The 16,254-nt window shown below is 43.2% G+C and overlaps 1 protein-coding gene across 4 annotated transcripts in view; it reads left to right on the top strand.

The window, feature by feature from the left end:
- The first annotated feature begins 726 nt into the window (after nt 1-726).
- CTDSPL (CTD small phosphatase like) overlaps nt 727-16,254 on the top strand; it is a 124,924-nt gene continuing 109,396 nt past the window's right edge. The window contains exon 1 of one of the 4 annotated variants that reach the window (XM_027523695.1): nt 727-852. In XM_027523695.1, coding sequence (XP_027379496.1) covers nt 774-852 — 79 coding nt within the window. In that variant the 5' untranslated portion in view covers nt 727-773. The remainder of the gene's footprint in view (nt 853-16,254) is intronic. The other 3 variants (XM_027523694.1, XM_027523693.1, XR_003507898.1) reach the window with 3 other exon arrangements.

Here is a 16,254-nt window from a genome sequence, read left to right as displayed (position 1 = left end):
TCCGTGCGATCTCGCCTCGGACCCCGGGGCCCTACCCGCACCCCCGCGGGCCTCTGCCTAGCCCCCGACACCCCTCAGCGCACTCATCTGCCAGACTCCTCACGGCCTTCGCACCCCAGGCCGCTCACCTCACTCATCTTCCCAGGCCTCCTGACGCCCCCACACACCTCGGCCCTCACATCTACCGCCAGGACCCCTCTGGAATCCCCTACACCCCAAGCCCGCCCCCCCCACCCCGCGTCTGCCCAAGAACCCCTCCCGCCCTCCACCCAGCGCTTCGGTCTCACCCCGCACCCCTCTCCCCCAGGGCTGGCGGGCAGCGCCGGCGGCGGCGGCGGCGGCGGAGGCCGGTCCCCCGGCCGGGACACACCCACCCGCCCGCCCTCCCGCTTTCCCTCGTTCCCTCCCTCATTCCCTCCCTCTCTCCCGCCCGCCCTCGCTCCTCGCTTGCTCCTTCCCCCTCGCCCGCTCCCGCTTCCCGCGGCGCCCGGCCTCCCGCTCCGCCTCTCCTTGCGCGGCTCTCCCGGGCGCGGCTCCGGGGTTCATGGTGACGAGGCGGCGGCCGCTCCAGCCCAGAGGCGGCGGCGGCGGCGGGAGCGGGGGCGCGAGCCCGGGCCGCCTCTCACAGAGCGCGGGGCCGGGCGGCGGGCGCGCCCAGGCGGCGGCGGCGAGCGCCCCCCCGGCCCGCGGCCCCGCGCGCCCCCCGCGCCGCGCGCCCGTGCGCCTGGCTGCCGGGGGGCCGGGCCGGCGGGCGGCCGCCGCGCCGCGCACCCATGGACGGCCCGGCCATCATCACCCAGGTGACCAACCCCAAGGAGGACGAGGGCCGGGCCCCGGGCGCCGGCGAGAAAGGTAAGGAGGGGCGCGGCCGGGCGCAGGCCGGGGGCGTGGGCACTCCCCGCGCGACCGGAGTTGGCTGCCCGGCGCTGGCGCGGGCTGGGGGAGGGGTGCGTGGGTGCGGGGTGCGCAGCAGGGAGGCGAGCGGGCGGGAGGGGGAGTGTGCCCGCGCCGCTCGGGGCGCGGGAGGGGGCGTGCGCCTTTCTCCGGGTGGCGGCGATGTGGGGGTGACCCTGCGGGCCAGGAGTTTGTGTGTGCGCTCACGCGACGGAGAAGTTGTGAGCCCGCGTGTGTTTCTGGCAGGTTGGAAGTGTGTGTGTCGTGTGTATGCAGTGGGCAGAGGTTGGAAGGCTATGTGTGCACTTAACGGATAGGTTGTGAGTGTGTGTGTCTATCGGATTACGTGTGTGTGCACTTGTGTGTGTACACTTGCATGCTGTGGGTATGCACAGGCCAACTGAGAGATGGTAAAGGTGTGTGAGCACCGGTTTTCCTGACAGGCTGTGAGTGTGCTTGTGTACATTATGTATGTTTGTGTGTACCTGACCAGGAGGTTGTGGAGTTGTGTGTGTGTGTGTGCCTGCATGAGCCCGAGCCTGCAGAGTTTGTATGTGTTCATTCCCTACAGAGTTTGTGTATGAACATGACTGTGAGCTCACAGCACTGAACTGGCAGGTTGAGTATGTTGTGCCCATGGACTGGCAGGGTGGTGTGTGTGTGTGTGTGTGTGCAGTTACACCTAGGAAGACTGCGTGTGTGCTGTGCCTGACCATGAGCCTGTGTGTTCACCCGACAGTGAGGCTGTGTGCTTGGGTGTGTTGGTTGCGCAAGTGGGGTGGGGGGAGCATTGCTGAGCTAGCCCCCTGCTTGACTCTGCTGTCTCAGTGGCACCTGTTGGGTGCATCTACAGGGTTTGGTGGCCCCTTTAGGGCCCAGCTCTAACGGACCCTCGGAGGAGCCCTTGGGTGCCAGGTGTGTCCCTCCCGGGAGAGCCGGCACGGTGCTGAAGGACCTGGTTTGATTCCAGCACATTTTGGCCCCATCACCCACCCCTCATTGCTCTTTTCCTTTGTGTCCCTGCCCCTCTTGGAGGCCTGTTGTCCCCCTCTCTCATGAGCCCTGGTTACTGTCCCTCTAGTAAGCTGGCCTGAGCTTTGGACAGTTTTGAAGGGCCAAGGAATCTGGCTTGTTTTGTTCTGTGACTAAATCTTCCTGCTGTGTGCCTGGCAAACACCTGCACTGAGGTCAGGAGCAGCCCACTGGGATGCTCCCCCCTCCCCTCTCCAAGCCTGGCCTTTGACTTTGGCAGAGAGTCAGATTTCTTAACATGTGTTACTAACCTTGCTGTGCCAGTTGGGTGAGGTGTGCAGCTCTGCTGAGGAGTGGCATGGGGGTGGGGGAAACACTCCATTACCTCTCCCCAGGCAGGAATCCCTGGGCAAGCCCACCAGAGTCACCCCTCAGATTGGCGATTTGTCAACTCATTTGCAGTTTCCATAGACCATAAACACTGTGTGTCTGCAGACTTGTTTTCTTTTGTGTAAAATTAGAAATCAGACTCCCCCCAGGCATGTTTCTGTGCCTTACAGAGGGGCTGAAGCACTGGAGGAGGCTGCTCCAGATGGATCTCCATGTCTCTCTGGGGCCCAAGTGGGCAGCGCCTTGCTTGGTCTGGTCTTCCTGTTGCTGGGGCTGTTGGTTCCTGGGGCCCGGGCCTGCTGTCCCTGGGCTGGGCATGTCCCCTCAGGGACAGTTTGCTCGGAGGCATCGAGGAGATTTGATGCCTCTGCTTCTCCTCCAGTGTGGATTGAGTGCTTTGTGTGATGCTGTGCCAGAGAGAATCCACAGCTCTTGTGATGAGAGGTGTGGCAGAAAGCAGGAAAATGTTTGTCAGGACTTCAGCCTTCCTACTGCTCCCCACCTGATTGCAGGAGCAGGCGCCTCCCCAACTTTCTCTTTTCCTCTAGCTCCTAAACTTTTAAAAGTGGAGACAGTTATCCAAAATTCAAACCATGTACAAATATTCAAGGATAGTGCTTGTTCTATTCAAGGATGGTGCCTGTTCTATTCAACTTGTTTATGTTTCTTTTCATGACAATCTTGTATTATCTTTAACTGCTTATTTTGTTTGTTTTCTAGCGTCAGATTGGTTGGTTGATAACTGATGAGAGGAATTCCTTACCTGCCTCTCTGGGGTGGGGTCGGTGGCTTCTTGTAGTCAGTGCTTCTTGTTGAAGCATTAAAATCTTACTCAGTTTAGTTTCTCACTTTAAAACAAAATAATTTGGGTTAACTATAGTGTGGCAATAAACTGTAGAACCTAGCTTTGGAATACTTTGCTCAGATTCATAAACCACTAAACATGTTTAACAATGTTTCTTGCTTAAGCATGTTGATATATTTAGACAGGCACAATGGATTTTGTTATCACTCAAGTTTTAGGTGAACTCTTAATCGTTTTGATTTTAGTTATGCAGCCTGAAATGTAAGATTTTGTGATAGAAAAGAAACTCTTGGTTTTAAAAGTTTACTTTTATTTTTTGTTCTTAAAATAGGATTAATAATGACTGCCTTTTGGGTTTGATTTGGATTAAATGAGATGAAGTCTGTTAAAGACTCTGCCTAGTTCACCAGTGTGTCACTGTTGCATATACCTTTCTTTAGGTGGAGGTTTGCAGAGGAAGTAGTAAGTATGGGCTGGGGCCTGGGTTGTTTGCACAAGTTGAATTACTTTTTGACACTTTGCCACGTGGTAGTGAGCACTCAGACATGATTGTCCCTGTCGGAGGTGTGGCCTGTCACCGAAGATTTATTTTGTAATCGTGTTTGACTTGACTGATAGTATAAAGATACAGAGGCAGTTTTCGGTGTGAGTTTAGCCCAGGCTGCTTTACTATCTGGAAATTTACAAATCAATAAGAAAAAGTCTAACAATACAGTAGAAAAGTGGTCAAGAGATATGAACAAGAAAAATTGTAGAAGAGGAAATTTGAATGTCCAATAAATGTATGAAATGATGCTTTACTTCCTGTGAAATTTTTCTTCTGTGTCAGCTTGTTTAAACATTGAAATGACTGACAACATTCAAAGTAAACAAAAGTTTTGGGAAAGGAATACTGTTATAAACCTTTGTGGGAGAATGAAGTGAGTACAGACTTTTTAGAGAATATTTGAGTACTGAATCTCTTAGAAACATATTTGGCTGCAAGTAATAGAAAACCAGACTTAACACTGTAGCTTAACCTGGCAGAGGTTTATTCTTGTCACATAGCAAGCAGTCTGGAGGTACCTGTCGATAGCTTTAGTTCAGCAACTCATTAGTATCACAGCTGACATCACTGTGATTCCCTTAACTTTACTACATGTTGTAATGTGGCTGCCACCCCTCCAAACACCATAGCCACCTTCAGGGAAGGAAAAAGGTCCAGCTATTTTTAACTGGAAAGCACAAATATTGCTAGGGACCACCCAGCAAACTTTTGGTGATGTTTAATCGGCCAGAACTGGGTCACATAGTCACTCCAACCTTTGGTTTGGACGCAGGAAAGAAGATAATTGGGAATAGGTGGGAACGGGTATAATCTCAGCCAATCAACAATATTGGTGATACCTGTGAAGCCAGGTATACTTCTGGGTTTCTGTCCTAGAGAAAAAGCCTTATATATGCTACAGGAAACACATACAAGGATTTTCACCAATGTCTACATTGCTTGCAATATAAAAAATCGGGAACATCCTAAGTGCCAAAGGATTAGACTGTAGTACGTCAATACCACAAAATACTATAAGGCACTTAGAAAGAATGAATTAAATTAGATCTAAGGATACTAACATGCACATTTCCAAGAGATTTTAAAGCAGGGTGGGGGTAAAGTAATTGAATAATATAAACAGTGTGATCCTGTCTGTATTTTAAAAAATATCAGACACACAGACATAAAACTGTACATATGTCTAGAGACACACAAAAAATAATCTGAAAAAATACTTCAAACAAACAACAGTGATTTTCCCTGGGGAAAAGACTGAGCTGGAAAGTGAGGGAACTTTGCCTTTTTGTTTAAATATTAATGAAAATGTCCTTGTGTTTTACAGATGAATTTTTTTAACGAAAGGAAATTTCCCATAGCTATTTGGAGGAAAATAAGTAATTAAAGGGAGTTGAATAATAATAAAACAAAAGCCTCTCAATTAATATGCAACATTATCAAGCACATATCAGTTCTTGCTGAACAGTTAATTATTCTGTAAGCTAATGCATGTCCCTTGATGAGATTTCTGTAGGCAAGTTTGTTTTGGCAGATTTTTGGCCCAGGATACTAGGTATATTTCCTCCACATGTTTGCGACACTTAAGCTTAACTCAGAAACCTTTAACCTTTGGGCTGCTAACAAAATTACATCAAGGAGAAGATTCTTGGAAGCAATAGTTATTTCAGATGGTGGAACAAATTTGAAGTAGATTCAATTTGATTGACTTTTTAATATTAAACTTTTTATTCAGAAATGACTCTTAAGTTTACATGCAGCTGTAAGCAGTCACACTGACCCCCCTACCTAGTTCCCACTAATGTTAGCATCTTGCCAAACCTTTGTACAAAATCATTGGTGTGGTCAGGACACAGAATTCCATCAGCTCAAAGATCCCTCATGGTGCCGTTTTATAACTACACCTAGTTCTCTTCCATTCCCACTCCTTCTCAGCCTGTTGGAAACCACTCGTCTGTTCTTCATTTCTGAAATTTTGTCATTTTAGGAATGTGTATACATGGAATCAAACAGTGTGATCTTTTGGAGTTGACTTTTTTCATTCAGCTTAATTCTCTGGATTTTCAGTCAGGTTGTGGCCTATATCAGTATTTTCTTCTTTTTTATTGCAGAATAGTATTCCATGACATGAATATACCACAGTTTAACCAATCACTCTTTGAAGAACATCTAATCGTTTCTAAATTTGGGCTATTACACATAAAACTGCTATAAACGTTAGTGGACAGGTTTTTGAGTAAAGAGAAGTCATCATTTCTCCAGGAAAAGTACCCAGGCATGCAATTGCTGGATCATATGGTAGTTGCATATTTGCTTTTTAAAGAAACTGCCAAACTGTTTTCCAAATTAAATGTACCAGTTTATAATCTCACCAGCAATTCATGAAAGATCTAATTTCTCCACATCCTCACCAGTGTTTGATATCACCTTTTTGTATTAATCATTCTGATATGTGTGTAGTGGTATCTCATTGTGGTTTTAATTTGGATTTCTCTGATGGCTAATGATGTTGAACTTCTCTCCATGTGCTTTTTCCTTCTGTATATCTTCTTTGATGAGATGTTCCTTCTTGTCTTTTGTTCATGTTCTAATTGGATATTTCTTTCACTGTTGGGTTTTGAGAATTCTTTTCAATTCTCGATGTTAGTCCTTCATCAGGTATGTGGTTTGCAAATATTTCCTCCTTATCTGTAGCTTGTCTATTCATCCTCCTTACACAGTATTTTGCAGAACAAAAGTTTTTAATATATCAATTTTTCCTTCAATTGGTTGTGCTTTTGAGGTCAAGTCTAAGAACCCTTTATCTCACACTAGACCTGAGTGTTTTGTCATATGCTCTTCCCAAAAGTTTTGTAGTTTATGTTTTACATTTAATACCATTATCTGTTGTGATTTCATTTTTGTAAGGTGAAAGTGAAAGTGTTAGTTGCTCAATTGTGTCTGACTCTTTTGACCACATAGACCATAGCTTACCAGGCTCCTCTGTTCGTGGAATTCTCCAGGCAGGAATACTTGGAGATCCCCCTTCTCCGGGGGATCTTCCCGACACAGGGATTGAACCTGAGTCTCCTGCACTGCAAGCAGATTCTTTATCATCTGAGCCGTCAGGGAACCACAACTAGATTAAGTTTTTTGTCTCTGACTGACTAATCACTTTAGCCACATTTGTTGAAAAGGCTTTCCTTCCTCTTTTGAGTTTCTTTTGCATTTCAAATCAGTGTATCAGTCAAAAACCAGCGCGTCGTATTTGTGTAGGTCTCTGAGTTTTCTATTTTATTCCACTGATTTATGTGTCTGTCCCCTCTGCCTATACCACTGTCTTGGTTATTGTAGCTGTATATTAAGTCTTGAGATAGAATAGCCTGATTCCTCCAAATTTTGTCTTTTGTTTTAGCAGTTCTAGTTCCTTTCTCTATATATTCTATATATACATATATATTACAATAATCTTGTCTCTATCTACAGAAAGCTTGCTGAGATTTGATAGGAATCAAATTAAGCCTGTGTGTCAGTTTGGGGAGAATTAACATCTTCACTATATTGAATCTTCCAGTTCATGACCGTGGTCTTTCCATTTATTGAGATATGGTATTCTTTGATTCTTTCATCAGGGTTGTATAGGTTTTCAGCATACAAGTCCTATTAATGTTTTTATTAGATACGTATCTAAGTGGTTGCTGCTGCTGCTGCTGCTAAGTCGCTTCAGTCGTGTCCGACTCTGTGTGACCCCATAGACGGCAGCCCACCAGGCTCCCCCGTCCCTCGGATTCTCCAGGCAAGAACACTGGAGTGGGTTGCCATTTCCTTCTCCAGTGCATAAAAGTGAAAAGTGAAAGTGAAGTCACTCAGTCGTGTCCGACTCCTAGCGACCCCATGGACTGCGGCCCATCAGGGTCCTCCGTCCATGGGATTTTCCAGGCAAGAGTACTGGAGTGGGCTGCCATTGCCTTCTCCAATCTAAGTGGTTACATGTTTCTTTTTTTTTTTTTTTTTGAGTGATTTTAGTTATGTTTTTAATTTTGGTATTCACACGTTCGGTACTAGTATATAGGAATGCAGTTAATTTTGTATGTCTTTGTTATGTCCTCTATACTGAACTCACTTATTAGTTATAAGAGACTTTGTATGTTTTTTGAGGCTTTTAACATAGAAGGCTTTTAAGATGTCATCACATAAGAACATTTCTATTTCTTCCTTTCTGATTTGTATGCCTTTTATTTCTTTTTCTTTATTGTGTCGATGAAAACTTAGAGAAGTATGCTGAATAAGAGTTGTGAGAATGGACATCCTTACCTTGTTCCCATTTCAGTCTTTTACTGTTGTAAAAGTATATTGTTGGCTATTGTTGGCTGTTTGTGTATGTATGTGTGTGTATGTCTTTATTAAAAGGTTAAGGAAGTTCTCCTGTATTCCAGTTTTTCTGAGAGTTTTTATCAGAGATGGATGTTGAATTTTGTCATATGTTTTTCCTGTATCAATTGATATGATCATGTGAGTTTTCATCTTTGGTCTATTGATCTGGTAGATTACACTGATAGATTTTAAAATATTGAACCATCCTGTATGCCTAGAATAAGCCTCATGATTTTGTATGTAATTCTTTTTGTGTATTAATGAATTCTCATTGCCACCATTTTGTTAAGGATTTTTGCATCTGTATTCATGAGTGATATTGGTCTATGCTTTTCATTTTGGGTATGGTCTTTATCTAATTTGGTGCCAACTTTGTAAAGTAAATTGCAAAGTATTCTGTTCTCTTTTCTGGAAGAGATTGTGTAATACTGGTATTCATTCCCAGTGAAATCGTCTGGACCTGGAGATTTCTTTGGGTGGAATTTTTAAATGACAAATTCAGTTTCTCTAACAGTTATAGAGCTATTCAGATCATCTCTTTTATATGGGATAAGTTGTGTCATTTTTGTTTTTTGAGATTTGATGCATTTCATCGAAGTTGTCATATTTGTGTGTAGAGTTGTTCATAGTATTATTCCCTCATTATCTATTCGATGCTTGCAGGGTCTGAAGAGACAGCCCCTGTTTCTAACATCCCCACTTTCATTTGTAATATTGGTAATTTGTGTCTTCCATCTTATTTTTTGGTGAGACTTGATAGAGGTTTCTCAATTTTCTTGATCTTTAAAAAAAAAAAGACCCATTTTGTATTTCACTGATTTTTCTCTACCACTTTTAATGTTTTCAAGTCAACTGATATCTTTTCTGTTCTTTATTATTTTCCTTCCTTATGCTTGATTTGGGTTTATTTTGCTCTTTTTCTAGGTTCTTGGAAGGGAACTTAGATTATTGATTTGAGACGTTTCCTTTTCCTAACATATGCATACTGTGCCACACGTTTTTCTCTTAGTATTATTTTTGCAATATCTCGCAAATTCTGATGTTATATTTTCATCTTCATTCAGTTCAATGTATTATTTTATAGAAAACTTCTTTTTTAATTTAGCTATTTTATTTAATTTTGTCTGTGCTGGGTCTTGGTTTCTGCGAGCCAGGGCTACTCTGCAGTTGCGGTGCGCAGGCTTCCGATTGCGGCATGCAGGCTTTGCGGCATGCGGGCTTCAGTAGCCGCGGCTCCCCAGCTCTAGTGCATAGGCTCACTAGTTGTGATGCACAGGCTTGGTTGCCCCACAGCATGTGGAATCTTCCTGGACCAGGGACTGAACTCATGTCCTCCACACCAGCAGGCTGATTCTTAACCACTCGACCACCAGGGAAGTCCTCAATGTTTGTTGTTGTTGTTTTTTAATATGGGCTTTATTTTTTAGGATGGTTTTAGGTTCATAGCAAAACTGAGCAGAAAGTGTTCCCGTGTAACACTGACCCCACACGGTTTCAGCTCATCTGGGTAAATGCTGAGGAGCACCGTTGCTGTACTGTATGGTGAGAAGGCTTTTTGTTTTGTGAGAAACTGTCAAACTGTCTTCCAAAGTATCTGTATCATCTTTAGTTTTCAGAAGTTTAGTTATGATATGTCTCAGTGTGGATTTCTTCAGGTTTATTCTATTGGGGATTCACTTAGCTTCTTGAATTTGTAAGGTTGTCTCTTACAAAATTTGGGACATTTTCAGCCTTTATTTTCTGAAGTACTTTTTTAGCCCTGCTCTTTTCTCCTCTTCTCCTGGGACTCTGATGACACAAATATGAGGTCCTTTGTTACAGGCCCACAGGTTTATCAATACCAACTACTCTTAAAAAAAAAAACAAAAAACTCTTCTGTCTGTTGATTCAGATTGGGTAATTTTGTCCTATCTCTGAGTTCAGTGATTTGCTCCTAGTCCCCTCCATTCTGCTATTGAACCTATCCACAAGTTTTTTATTTCAACTTTTGTTTCACTTAAAATTTGCCATTCAGTTTTTCTTTATGTCTTGTTTTCCTTTGCTAAGACTTGCTGTGTCTTTGCTGAGGCTTTCTATTTCCATTTGTTTTCAATATCTTCCTAATTGCTTTTACCATAGCTGCTTGAAAATTTTTGTCAGGTAATTGTAATAGCTTTCTTGGTGTTGGCCTCGATTGTCTTTTTTTCGTTGAGTTTGAGATCTTCTGGCTCTTGGTGTAACAAGTGAATTGCAGTTGAAATCTGGACTTTTTCTTATCATGTTATGAGAGTCTGTGTCTTATTTAAAGCTTCAGTTTTAGTTGGTTTTCTCTGACACTGCTCCAGCAGAGAAGGGGAAACACTGCCCCATTATTGCCAGGGAGAGGTAGAAGTCCAGGATCTCCACTTGACCTCTCCTGACAAACTGATGGGCAGGAAGGGAGTTTCAGCTCCCACATGATCTCTGTAGTGGGAGTGGGTGAGGCTAAAAACCCTGAATCTTCTTGTGCCTCCTCTGACACCTTGGTAGGAATGGAAGTCCAGGCTAGCCACATGGTCTTCACTGGCACCACTGGGAGAGGGAGGGACCCATTACCAGCAGTTAGGAGTGAAGGTCCCTTCTCCCCACATGGCTTTCTCAGCCACTGCCCCAGCAGGGTGGGGGGTGCCTCCTTATACCCTGGTGGGGGTGGAGATCTACATGCCCTTTGGGGTTTGCTGACCTCGGTGGGGTTGGGGCCACAGTGTGTGCGTGTGTGGTGTTCTCTGCAGCAGAGCAGTTTTATTATCTGAAAGTTTCCTGTCTTGCTAGACTGTCCCTTTTCTGGTCCTTTGGTTACAAAGAATAGGCTTCTGAAAGGACTTTTTTTTTTTTTTTTATCAGCAGCTGTTGATTTTTGCCCATATCTAGCTCCTTTGGCTCTGAGTTTGGGTTATATGAGGCAAAAGAAAACCCAGGGGTCACCAGCCTTGGTTTAAGTTCTCAGCTCCCTCCCTGCTCTGCCTTCTTCCCCCACCTTTCAGTCAGCTTGTGTTTGCTCTATAAACTGGGCTTTTAGTTGTACTAGTGGACAGATTAGGAAGAATTATACTCCATCTTCTTGGAAGTAGAAGTCCCCTGATTAATTTTTAGACCTATCCAAATTGTTTTAAGGAAGACTAGAATTGCAGAGTTGTCCCTTTAAAGGTTTATTTCAGCAAAGTGCTAGTGACTGATGTAAAAGTCAAATTGGGTTAGTGCTTTGAGAATCTTGATTGTCCCTGAAAAAGAGAAATGATAATGAATTCAGTGTGAAATCAAGTCTAGATCAGTGGGGCTTCAGTGACAACTGTTGTTGAGCCAGCCTTCAAAGGATGCATTCTTAAGCTTTCGTCTTAACACCAGAATTTAGATCAGCATTCTCGAATATCCTGAGTTAGATGTATTTTTGATCTAATATTCTGTTTGATTGGCAAGCAGGTTTAAACCTGTATCGTATCTTTCATTTTGTTTCTCAATTGAGAAAGCATCCATTTAAGTAGATAGAAATGTCTTCCTGGGGTAAACACAAAGGAGCTTATCTCTGGTTTTAGCGCTGCTGGTTACTACTAGACAGAGCTCTCTGGCCAGTGACTGGAAAACTGTTCTTCTGTCTGTGCTGCCCTGGACGTAGGTCTGGGGGCTTCCAAAATTTGCCCCAGACTGCACTTGACTGGAGTGGCCCACGTCACAGGGGAAGTCCATATGCAAACGTAGGACTACACAGCCTCAAGTTTAACTCTGGAGCATTTGTTTATTTTCAGCCCAGTTTTATTGAGATGCAGTTGACATGTGACACTATTGAAGTTTAAGGTATACAGCATAATGACGTGACATACATACATATACACACATATAGTGAAATGATTACTACAGTGAGTTTGAACATCCATGACCTCATAGTTACCAGTTTTTTTTCTTATGATTATAATTTTTAAGATTCACTTTCTTCAGTTCAGTTTCAGCTCAGTTGCTCAGTCGTGTCCAACTCTTTGCGACCCCATGAATCGCAGCATGCCAGGCCTCCCTGTCCATCACCAACTCCCGGACTTCACCCAGACTCAAGTCCATTGAGTCAGTGATGCCATTCAGCCATCTCATCCTCTGTCGTCCCCTTCTCCTCCTGCCCCCAATCCCTCCCAGCATCAGAGTCTTTTCCAGTGAGTCAGCTCTTCACATGAGGTGGCCAAAGTACTGGAGTTTCAGCTTTCGCATCATTCCTTCCAAAGAAATCCCGGGGCTTATCTCCTTCAGAATGGACTGGTTGGATCTCCTTGCAGTCCAAGGGACTCTCAAGAGTCTTCTCCAACACCACAGTTCAAAAGCATCAATTCTTCCGCGCTCAGCCTTCTTCACAGTCCAACTCTCACATCCATACATGACCACTGGAAAAACCATAGCCTTGACTAGATGGACCTTTGTTGGCAAAGTAATGTCTCTGCTTTTGAATATGCTATCTAGGTTGGTCAAAACTTTCCTTCGAAGGAGGAAGCGTCTTTTCATTTCATGGCTGCAGTCACCATCTGCAGTGATTTTGGAGCCCCCCAAAATAAAGTCTGACACTGTTTCCACTGTTTCCCCATCTATTTGCCATGAAGTGATGGGAACGGATGCCATGATCTTCGTTTTCTGAATGTTGAGCTTTAAGCCAACTTTTTCACTCTCCACTTTCACTTTCGTCAAGAGGCTTTTGAGTTCCTCTTCACTTTCTGCCATAAGGGTGGTGTCATCTGCATATCTGAGGTTATTGATATTTCTCCCAGCAATCTTGATTCCAGCTTGTGTTCTTCCAGTCCAGCATTTCTCATGATGTACTCTGCATATAAGTTAAATAAGCAGGGTGACAATATACAGCCTTGACGAACTCCTTTTCCTATTTGGAACCAGTCTGTTGTTCCATGTCCAGTTCTAACTGTTGCTTCCTGACCTGCATACAAATTTCTCAAGAGGCAGATCAGGTGGTCTGGTATTCCCATCTCTTTCAGAATTTTCCACAGTTTATTGTGATCCACACAGTCAAAGGCTTTGGCATAGTCAATAAAACAGAAATAGATGTTTTTCTGAAACTCTCTTGCTTTTTCCTTGATCCAGCAGATGTTGGCAATTTGATCTCTGGTTCCTCTGCCTTTTCTAAAACCAGCTTGAACATCAGGAAGTTCACAGTTCACATATTGCTGAAGCCTGGCTTGGAGAATTTTGAGCATTACTTTACTAGCATGTGAGATGAGTGCAATTGTGTGGTAGTTTGAGCATTCTTTGGCATTACCTTTCTTTGGGATTGGAATGAAAACTGCCCTTTTCCAGTCCTGTGGACACTGCTGAGTTTTCCAAATTTGCTGGCATATTGAGTGCAGCACTTTCACAGCATCATCTTTCAGGATTTGGAATAGCTCAACTGGAATTCCATCAACTCCACTGGCTTTGTTCGTAGTGATGCTTTCTAAGGCCCACTTGACTTCACATTCCAGGATGTCTGGCTCTAGGTGAGTGATCACACCATTGTGATTATCTGGGTTGTGAAGATCTTTTTTGTACAGTTCTTCTGTGTACTCTTGCCATATCTTCTTAATATCTTCTGCTTCTTTTAGGTCCATACCATTTCTGTCCTTTATCGAGCCCATCTTTGCATGAAATGTTCCCTTGGTATCTCTAATTTTCTTGAAGAGATCTCTAGTCTTTCCCATTCTGTTGTTTTCCTCTATTTCTTTGCATTGATCACTTTCTTAGCGACTTATGAATATACCACCCAGCATTGTGAACTCTAGTGATCATGTTGCTCATTAGATGCCTGTTGCTTGTTATCTTATAATTGGAGCTTTGTACCTTATGACCACCTTCACCCAATTCCTTTGCCCCTCACCCTCTGCCAACCTCAAATCTGATCTCTTTTTCTGTGACTTTGGTTTTGTTTTGGAATCCACATATAAATGAGATCATAAAGTTTTTGTCCATCTCTGACTTATTTCATTTACCATGTCTTGCCCCCAAGGTCCATCCATGTTGTTACAACTTCTGTTTATGATAGAATAATATTCCTTTATATAATATATATGTGAATATATATATGTGTGTGTGTGTGTGTGTATATAAAAAGAGTCTTCTTTATCCATTCATCTGACAGTGGACACTTAGGTTATTTCCATGTCTTGACTATTATAAATAATGTTGTAATGAGTGTGGGAGTACAGACACCTCTTTGGGATAGTGATTTTGCTTTCTTTGGATATATACCCAGAAGTGAAGCCAGTGGCTTTTTCTCTTTCAGTGAAATTCAGTGACTTTTTCTCTTTCGGCAGTGAAGGAAGGGGAATACATGATAGGGCCAATGGGTTCACTAAGTCCTTTCAGCCAGGAATTGGCAGAAGTCAAGAAACACTCTGGCCACAAACAGTTCTAGATTTACATATACGTATATAATATGTTTTTCACTTGCTTTGGCAGTAATATATGATGCTAAGGTCAAGGGAAATGTCAGGATTCTGTTGGGAAATGCTGAGGTATAATATTTACCTTGGAACTTATTTTCCAGATTTTAAATCATGATTTATCAGACATTTGAAGTTCAATATTTTTAATGACCCAGCTTTCTTTTTAAAAATCTACTATCATTAAATAGTATCTTTCCCTTTACTCTTTTAACGTTTATTTTACTATTTTTAAAACGAGAATGTATAGTCAGTGCTTTATTTAAAATTAAATTAGGCAAATATTTACACTTATGACTTTGAAATAGCACATAATGGAGCAAAGGCTTAGGAACCGCCTGTAGCACTGGGTTAGGATGTGGGCATTTTTGTATTTGGGGTCAGCACGGAAAACACTGGTGGCACAGTTCTCTGAAACCAGGGCCTGATAAACAGTGGTCTGTATGGACGCTAAGGATTATGTAATCACCTAAGTAATCACTCATTTTGATTCTGAGTTAAAAACTGCTTTGAGTTAAAAACTGAAAGATTTCTTTGTAATTATAACTTGTATTAAGGCTACTTGCCAAAAATGTTTTAAAATCCTGGTACTCAAAGCGCTTTAAAAAGTGAAGAGAAGTGGCTTAGTGTGTGATGGCTGATGCTATTCTTACCTTTCATAATTAGTGTTTAACCTAAGCTTTCAGTGTTTCAGGGTATCTGGAAGAACAAACCACACTCCTTTGTCAACACAGCTTGAATAAATGTAGCCTTTCGGTGTCAAAGTGAAGTCAGTGTTCCAGTAAACATGCATCCTGTAGTCAGCGTTATGTGTGATGTCTCCCTCTGCGTCCTGTCCAGGAGCCAGCTTCCGTGCTCAGCATACCATAAATCTGTTCTGAGTATTTGACTCAGTCATGTCCAGATCAGAAACCAATGACTTTAATTCCATAGACCTCCATCAGAGCCGTATTTTCTTACCCCATTTTTGAGGCAACAGTTTAACAGATTTAATTTTTGCTTTGGTTAGAACAAACACATTTCATGTTAGTCATCCACCAGGCATATACAGTTGGAGGAGCTGTTAACTCTGTCAAGGGTATGAGTACTTACTGGTGAGCATGAATTTTTCTATCCCATAGGATACTCTGTTTCACTGCACAGGCTTGACTTCTTGATTTTTTTTTAAGTTTTTTAATAAGGTAAACTTACATATAATAAAAATCATTCTTTTTGATGTAACCCAAAATTAGAAAGCTTCCTAGGTGGCTCAGTGATAAAGAATCCACTGTCAGTGCAGGAGATGGAGGTTCAATCCTTGGGTCAGGAAGATCCCCTGGAGAAGGGAATGGCTACCCACTCCACTATCCTTACATGGGAAGTCGCATGGACAGAGGAGCCTGGTGGGCTTACAGTCCATGAGGTTGCAAAAGAGCTTGACTCGAAGAGCGACTTAGCAATAACGACAAAAGTTGGAAAGTTCTGTGAGCTTTGCCAAACTCATACAGCTATGTAACCACCTCTGTAATCAAGATAGAGAATATTTCCATGATTCACAGAGTAACCCCTGTGCCCCTTCGCCGTTACCTGCCTTCCACACTCAGCCCAGAACAGCTCTCTCTTCTCTCCGCTTCCTTCCATTTTCTGAAACTTCATCTAAACAGAATCATGCCGTCTGGAGCCTTGGGCGTTTGGTTTCTTTCACTTAGCAAAATGCTTTTGAAGCGCCTCCAGGTGGTTTCCTGTATCAGTTCTTTGTTGGTATTTCTTGCTGAATAGTATTTGATTGTATGCGTGTGCCAGTTTGAAAGTATATATTTAACTTTATTGTTAAAAAAACTACCAAACAGTTCTCCAGAGTAGCGGTGCTGTTTTGCATCTCCACCGGTCGTGTG

Source organism: Bos indicus x Bos taurus, chromosome 22 (assembly GCF_003369695.1).
Source record: "Bos indicus x Bos taurus breed Angus x Brahman F1 hybrid chromosome 22, Bos_hybrid_MaternalHap_v2.0, whole genome shotgun sequence".
NCBI classification, from domain to species: Eukaryota; Metazoa; Chordata; class Mammalia; order Artiodactyla; family Bovidae; genus Bos; species Bos indicus x Bos taurus.
This window is presented reverse-complemented; position numbering and strand designations above follow the sequence as displayed.